The sequence below is a fragment of the Cystoisospora suis genome (genome assembly GCF_002600585.1).
Source record: "Cystoisospora suis strain Wien I chromosome Unknown contig_3140, whole genome shotgun sequence".
Taxonomy (NCBI): Eukaryota; Apicomplexa; class Conoidasida; order Eucoccidiorida; family Sarcocystidae; genus Cystoisospora; species Cystoisospora suis.
Genome location: NW_027155935.1, coordinates 64,629 through 72,625, shown reverse-complemented (window position 1 = coordinate 72,625; position 7,997 = coordinate 64,629). Strand labels below are relative to the sequence as shown.

Here is a 7,997-nt window from a genome sequence, read left to right as displayed (position 1 = left end):
GAGGAAGCTCGCAGCCTTTCACCAACGCCCTCCGACATACTTCGCCGTTGTGCCGGCGGCGGAGACAGTGTCGCCTGCCAGTTGCAACTTCTTGGGTGAGGCCGCTCTGCGTACAATTGCAAGCGATGTCCAGCTTTCGAGTGAAGGGATTGCCCAGCCGGAACTTCACCGACACTTTGTCTGCTTGTAGCTAAGAGCCGGTTCAACGGGGGGAGCCGCAGCATGAGACACCATTCTTCTTAGTACGGGCCGGAGGCGTAGAGGTCGCTTGTACAAGTTATGCAACTGTCTGACGGCGTGGCCCGGCGCAACACTTGCGCCCGCCGGGGAGGCAATCCGTAGCGCAGCGCACGGCGGGCCCGGCAAAGGCTGCTCCACGGGGGGAGCAAAACTCTGACTGCTACGCGTATGCCTTGGCAAAGCAGAGTCAGCACACAAGCCTAACAGACGGCGGTAGTTGCGGTCGGCTGCAACACTGGGGTGTCGAACAGGCAAAAGAGTAAACGTCTTTCCGCTGGGGCCAGAGGATAAGTCTGACGGGAAAGACGTCTTCAGATGACTATGAACCTGGGAACACCGTGCTGGTTGAACTCCCTTTGCGTGCTTGTACGGGAGCAGAGAGAAATCACGGTTGTTTTAGGTCGTGTCGCGTGTCACGGATTAGCACTTGTATACGGCAGACGTTGATCAGGCGGCTGCGATTCATGTTCTACTGGCCCCCGCTGGCCACGTCAGGCCGAAAGGCAAGTTCGTGTAGTGTGACCGTACGGGCCAGAGAGAGACTTGACCCGTGCAAGAGCATATTCCCCGGTCGAAGGTAAGCGACACCCGGGACGACAACCGCGACGCAAGGGTTGCAGTTTTTGCGCCCAGTGAATCAATTGGCCACATCCGCGTTGACAGGACACTTCCTCTTGACCGGCAGCACGGCACGAACACTTCCCGTTTGACTCTCAAAGCGTCTCACGGCACGAATGTAGGCGAACGCTTCTCACCGGGCGAACAGAACAATATCTACTGCCCTACGCCCGCGCGGTCACTAGCTCCGGGTCTCGTGCTCCGATGTGGAACTTTCATTCCTGTTTAAGTTCAACATTGGTCGTGTGCGACGCTGTTGGCGTCGCGTCGCGGCCATCGATGGCTCAGTCCGTTGAGCTCGTAGGTCAGCACGGATATCTGCTGGCACCCCTTCCCCCTTGCTGATGATACCTGCATCTCCCTGCGTCTTCACCCCCACTACCAGAAGATGGTAGGGGTGGTGTTCTCCCTCTACGTTGGGCTGCCGAGCTGTTACGGGATCTTTCTTCCCCTTGTTTGGTGTGCACCGCAAGACTCCGGTGGCGGATTTGGAGACTGTAACAATGTTGTCGGGCGACGAGCGATGAAGCGGACGCCCCTGGGAGGTTGACGGAAGGGAAAGGGGCGCTCTCCAAAACTGAAAGAGACGACTTTCTTCCGCTACCCTAATTACAAAGAAAATAAAGAAAAAGAACGAGGAACCAACTCCAACAAGAAAGGAATGCTTTGCCTAACTCCCGGACAACATTAAAACCTGGGTCAGTAGGGCTCGGTCGAAACGAACATCTACGTAGGGAGTCGCGTTGTGTCTCGGCGGTGCGGCAGTTCACTTCCTGACGAGAATAACCTGCTGCGTACACTAAACTTAGTTTGCTCTAACTATCAAGGATCAAAAAGTCCCAGTGCTTTACGTATTCGAAGTCGCTCCCCACAACACTCTCTTGGCGCTGGCTAAATAGGTGCACACTCGATTGACTCCCGCAATCGAGATAATCGATCCTCTTCAACTGAAGTAATCAATTAGAAAAATGTGAGTTAAGTTCGGCACACCACATAGCAATCGATTCGGGCGGTTCAAACACCAACATCGACTTAAAGAATTCTTCTCAAAAAGATGCACACTTCAGCGGAAAGTGTACAGACTAACTTAACTAGAACTTAACTTGGACTCAACCGGCAGGGACGTCTCCGACCGGTCCTCCGTCAGCACTCCCGGGTGGGGTTGGAGTTGTACGGGGAGGCCGCGGCGTTCCCTGACGTAAGACGAGAAGGCAGCGTGAGGTGCCAATAAGCAGCATCGAGAGCGACTCACGCGGGGCGGGCGTGTGGCTACCCGCTGGTGCGGCACTGGGGCAACCTGGGAATCCGGCATGGGTACCCGATGGCTGCGCGAGATGGCGAACCCTTCAGCTGCCTTCGCCGGTAACAAGGCTCGCAGGACGAACTGAGGGAGAGGTATGATGGGATCTACGGCTGCGGTTTTGTAGGATACTTGCTGGTGACGTCGGGGGACAAGCGTCGATGCTTGGCCACTGGAGAAGGCCTGGCAGAGGAGCAGAGAACTGAGAAGACAGAAGCAAGAATGCGTGTGTGAATGTGAGAACGGCTTCGGGCAGCGAGCCACTTTCTTTCTTTTGTGCGTGTGCCAGTATCATCTCGTGAGACAGAGACTGTTGCAGCGTCTGAGCGCCGCTGTTGCCATCCCGAGGACGAAATTCGGGACGTACTGACCGGCTGCCTTCTCGGTGGTACGAGCGCCGTCGCCGTGCCCCGGTCGGGGGTAACGGGCGCATGTCGCCGGCCTCGGCTGGGCTCCTGACTTTGCGAACCCAACGCTGATCAGGCTCGGATGGTCGTCGAGTCTTGAAACCGTTCACACCTTTTGGTTGGCATTGTATTAGCCGCTCAGAGTTCTTCTTTGTACTACTTGGCATCATGATACAATTGATATCTCCACTGTAACAGGAGATTTCTTAGTCCTGCAGGTTCTGAGGCTTGCTGACTGGAGGACACCTCGGTTGGTTTGGCACGTTTTGTTTCGAGCTTCGGGGATGTACGTTTTTATACGTTTTGTTAATGAAGACGCAAAGGTAGCCGTCTTGATCGAAACAGTGGCGGTGATAACCCAGGCAGGCGAGGCTCCCCTGTTTCTCTGAGCATCGGTTTGCGGTTACACCGCCATCCTCACGATCTGACATTTCTCCCTTCCCCGCGGCCGTACTTCCCAACTCATTTTCGTTTAAGTCGAGGAGCTGAAGCTCCGAGTATTTACAAAAACAGCAGCAAGGGAATCCCTCTCTGGTCTACTGAGAAGTTTTCTCTGCATCAAAGACTCCGCAGCGGCTTGTTTCTCCTACGCTAAGCCGTGTGTAACACCACTGAACTTATTCAGGATGATGGCTACTAGGTTCTTCAGTCTTAGGTTACATCCTTTCTTGCGTCTCCAGGCCTGTTCGCTGTTGCTGTTTCTGGCGGGCACTGTGGAGATTTCCCAGAATGATGCAGCAGCGTTAACATCGGCAGCTTGGAGGACTCCGGCGGCAATGCCTGACCGGACAAACTTTGCCGGTCTAGAGGTGCCTGCAGTCGGTAACCCACCAGCTGCAGACGACGGGGGACCAACAACGGCTGATGAGGCTCTGTCTCTTTTTGAAGATGCGCGCAACCATCGTAGCACAGGCCAGAGATTTTTACACAACGACGAAGAAGAAGAATCGCCGACCGAGTCGTTGTCGGCCAGTCGTCCGTCAAAGCAGCCTAAAGGTGCTACGAGAGGTTCGAAGATCAGTGCAAGGACGTTGATGGCGATCCTCGGAGTCACGATGGCCCTGGCAGGTGCGCTACTATTAGGACACAATATATATAAACTAGCGTGACTGGACTTTTTGAGGGGTCGCTGCCCGAGCTGTCTTCGCCGAGCGATCTTACCAAAGCATTGCAACTGAGTGACGGCGAGGAACCCGTCTCTTCGCGAATCTCGTAGACAAAAATCTTGATGATTGATATGACGTTGGCTATGGCAGTGGTATTAGCTACGCAAATGCTTTCACATCCTGACGTAGTAGAATTTGTGAAGACCGTAGAATCTCCGGAGAGCCTACTAAGGGACGTCCGCCAAGATTCGTACGGATGCTCGCGACCCCAGTGGATATGATAAAAGCTGTGGCATTGATATGCGATTGCAGGTACGATCGCACTCCTATCACGCCGGAAGAGATGGAGTGCCGACGTAGGCGAGGCCGTGAAGCCAGCAGGAGAACCAGGGAGGGAGAGAGCAAGGAAGAAAGCAAGCATGAGCGCAGAAAAGAAGACACAGGCAGGAGCGTCAGTGGACAAATCAGGACAGCCTCCTCCTGTTCTCAAAGACACGCTTGTACCTCTACATGGCCCAGGCATTACCGATAAAGAACAGTCTGTGGTCGGTGCCGGAAGTCCGGCAGTGCAGAAAGTGGAAGAAGAAGTCCGCAGAGTGATGGAGGAGATTCTGGATGTGTCCCCAAGCCTGTATGTCACTCTGGAGGAGCGACTGGAGGCTTTAGAAGCCGGTGAGGCGCAGGAGTTTGAGGAAAATTTTTGCCGTTTGATATCGGTAGCTCAGAGAGCCCAGCTGATGGTTCTAGATGATAAAGTGTCAAAGCTCGAGAGGGACGTCCATGACGGAATATTCTCGGGACACCACGCCCTTCTTGTGAACCAGCTCGAGTCTCATCACGCGTTCTTGCGGAGTGCAGTCGAAAGCATTGACGTAAACGGACGGAGAGCTGTTGTACTTCTTGAAGACAAATACAGTCAGGATAAACATAAAGCGGGTTCTTTAACCGCATTTGTGAATGAGGAGACAAAAACTCTTGAAACTCTCGCATTTATTTTAGAGAGACGACTGGCACTTCTTCGAATTCACACCGGTTTCAACGGAAAATTTGTGGAAGGGCTTGAAGAGAAGGCTACAAGTGGCTCTGCAGATGCTAAGCGTGAAGCGGACGAGGCAGTCCGGAAGATGGAGGGTCTCGTGAGCGCAGATATTCCTCCTATGTATGCTGGGACCTGGACATAAATACTGGAAAAAGGCTCGTCAGTACCGTTATTTTTCCTTTCTCTTCCCTAGCACTTTCACACCAGCACGTGCTCATGGAGTGTCTACGCTGGTTGATAGCAGGTACAGGGCTGCTTGCTTATTCATAATTCTTGACGATATATCCGGACTTGTGTGCTGGAAGATGGTCCCCAATGAGCTGACAGACAATCTCGGGGGCGGGGCGTATGTCCGAGGTCTCTCCGGTCCGTCAGTTCGCGTGTCGGCAACGAACTCTGATGACCGCTGGCGCAACTCCCGGACAGTTGCGCCGGCCTACTGCCTGTGGTTGTAGTAGACCGGACCGATGCAGGTGTCCGACAACCTCTCCCGTCTTTCCGAGAGCGACGTCTCGGCCGGCAACGAAGAGAGGGCGTCACTCCTCAGCAGTTAGGCTTGATTGCAGTACGCGTCAGGTTGGCTACTCCGAAAGCGACCGCTCAGGCATTCGGCTTCGGCCTTTGCCCCCCCTCAGACAAACCAGGCAACGCCGAGTACCGGTGTCCCTCTTCTTCCGGTCATCACCCCGTTCTCTCTTTTCCTTGGTACACGGTGTGTCTTCCTCGGATAATAATTTATAGTTCAGTCTATCTGCATCTATCTGTCCCAACAGCGTCGACAATACAAGCCGATAGAAGTGTACCGCGTGTTTGATGCTTCTTCGGTAGATGCGAATCTTTCTTTACCTGTACCGTCTATTATGAAGGTTCTTCGGGAGTGTCTGGCCGGAAGAGGAGGGACAGTACTTTTGGGTGTTGCTAGTGGTTGTTTTCTTCCCGAGACTTGTCAGAAATTTTTTGAAGTTTTTCTCCTTTGCCGCTCTTCGCAACCCCCGCCCGAACAGTCATGAAGGAAACTGAAAAATGGACACAAGCACCGGTATAAGCAGTTCACGAGACTGGAGAATGGAGCGAACGTCGTGCGGAAATCAAACGCTCTTTCCCTTGTGTCAACTATCTTTAAAGGGTTGGAATCTACAAAATGTCATCATCAATCCTGTGTCTTGTGTCTGTTCGTTTTCGCTCAAACCGACTTTCGAGGGTCCGTGTGCGATGTCAATTGATGCGTGCCACGGATGAAGCAAAACCTAAGGGTGCAACCCCACAAGAGAAACCGTACATTCCCTTTGCACAGACTACAAGGAGAGGTTCTCCTATTGCACCCGCAGGCAGCACAGACTCACCTGTCAGTACAAACAGCCGGGAACGTGTTTGCTTTCACGTTGTCTCCCGGCGGGATGGCTACCATTCTCCTACCGAGCTTTCCACGCACCGGCAGGCTGCCTCGGTCGGTACTCGTCGGCCGCGGTACTAGTGTCCTCCAGGGGAAAAGACAGTGATGGAGACTGCCCGAAGAAACACAAAGAAGACGGCGACGGCGTCTGCCGAGACGAGCTTGTGTCTTCAGAATTGGCGAAGGAAAAGAACGTATTCCGCAGAAGTCCTTGGGAAGACGAGTAAATTGCTGTTTCTTATTCTGCGCTGGTTTGCTCTTCTTCTCCGACTCTCATGCAAAAGCGTAAGGGCTAATGCATTCTTCCACGATGCCACTTTGTCTCAAACCATAAATGAAGCCATATGAGAAGTTCTAGTTCTTCATAGGTCGATACAGCGGCCGGAGCAAGCAGAAGTAGCTTCGACAGGAGGTTTCATTGTTACGCAGCTAGGCGCGCGAAAGGCCGGGGGACGAAAGGGCACTTGAACCGCTCTTTCGGTCTTAGGCCTACGTCAAGTGTGTTACTGGGAGCAAGCTATCTTGAGTTTTTTGTCCGCAGTCCCCCTTTTGTCTCTCACCAGATGCATCCCGGTGACCGTGCCTATCTGGCTGTCACATGAGATGACTTCGCCTCAGATTGCATGCATGCGCAGTTGTGTTCTGGTTTTTCTCTTGTTCGTTTGCTACGGGAGTCTATTCGTACCAAGAATGAACGATAATGGGGGGAAGTCCTTTATTCATCCTTTCCTTTTGTCCTTGGTGAACTGTCTTTCTTCAGCGGTCTACCTGCTTGCGACTTTCATCTCATACGGCGAGCCAATAGCGAATTTGTCGCTATTCATCTATTTCCCGTCTGCCGGATCCATCTCCTTATTCATTCCCTGTTCGAGGGCAATGAGCACGTCCAGTACAGGTGGCCAAGAATCTTCTTTTTCCTTGCTTTCTTTTCGTATCTAGGGGGAGCGGATGTCTTGCTTTTTGGCTCGGCAGCCAGCATAAAGATTCGCTGATTTTTCAGTTCACCTTCTTTCTCGAGCACACGCGTATACTTCATCATTCGTTTCACCCTTGTTCTGGTCTGTCTCCCGCGCCACTGTTGTCTCTTGTTCGCTCTCCTCAATAGACAGCCAGTTCAGTTCTTCATGGGCGGTTTTCTTCTCTGGCCTCTATCTCTTCTTCTGTCCTTGACAGGTAGCCCGGTGCCCCCTCCCCCATCTTTCTTTCTCTCTCGCTTTGAATAGTAGCATCCTTTTTCTTTCATTCAGAATCAAGAGGACCGGAAGAGGCTTCCTTTCGGCTTCTGTCTCTCCTCCCTTGCGTTTTCTTTTCTCTGTCTCCGCTGGGAAAGGTGATGATGATAAGCCGAGTGAGGGCGGGAACGTTGGAGATGTCGACGATGAGCTCCTCGCGCCTCGTATTTCCCAAGAATGGGTATTTTTGAAACGAACTTTCTTGGAGTAAGAAAGGAGGAGGAGGAGAAAGAAGAGGAAGAGACGACAAACGACTGTCAACTAGAGAAACTTCAGTTCTCTCAACTTTAGTTTCTTCTCCCTTTCAGTCTACCGGTGCCAGCCATTTGAGGAACCAGCCTAGCGCACTGGAAATCTCTTAACCCCACGTAAACCACGGTTCAGGCTTTTAACTTGTCTTCTCTCCTCTCTGGCTTCTCACCTCTCTTATCATTTTTCATCATGTACACGTCTTGCTCATCAAACACTCTTCTCTTCAGAAAGCCGAGGAGGAGATGGAGGACGTTTTTCTACTCTCTTCTTTCGTTAGGAAGGTCTACCGACAGCAGTTATGTCAGATGTCGGTAGTTCGACAGTTCCGATTGTCCTAACAAAGGATTTGCCAGATCTGCGTGAAGACTCCACCTTCCTCTTTTTCGTGTTCTGTAGCCGCTTTTAGCTCC

The 7,997-nt window shown here is 52.5% G+C and overlaps 2 protein-coding genes across 2 annotated transcripts in view; both read left to right on the top strand.

Annotated features, from left to right (window-relative positions):
* The first annotated feature begins 2,240 nt into the window (after nt 1–2,240).
* Nucleotides 2,241–5,561, top strand: CSUI_006277 (uncharacterized protein). Its single transcript, XM_068066441.1, has 2 exons — nt 2,241–3,633; nt 3,984–5,561. The coding sequence occupies exons 1-2, from the start codon at nt 3,192–3,194 to the stop codon at nt 4,850–4,852; spliced, it is 1,311 nt and encodes a 436-aa protein (XP_067921589.1). The 5' UTR covers nt 2,241–3,191; the 3' UTR covers nt 4,853–5,561.
* Nucleotides 5,562–6,325: 764 nt separating this feature from the next.
* Nucleotides 6,326–7,997, top strand: part of CSUI_006276 (ion channel protein) — a 20,563-nt gene continuing 18,891 nt past the window's right edge. The window contains exons 1-2 of the mRNA XM_068066440.1: nt 6,326–6,388; nt 6,864–7,997. The exon at nt 6,864–7,997 is cut by the window's right edge and continues 1,730 nt beyond it. The gene's annotated coding sequence lies outside the window, so the exon portion shown is untranslated. The remainder of the gene's footprint in view (nt 6,389–6,863) is intronic.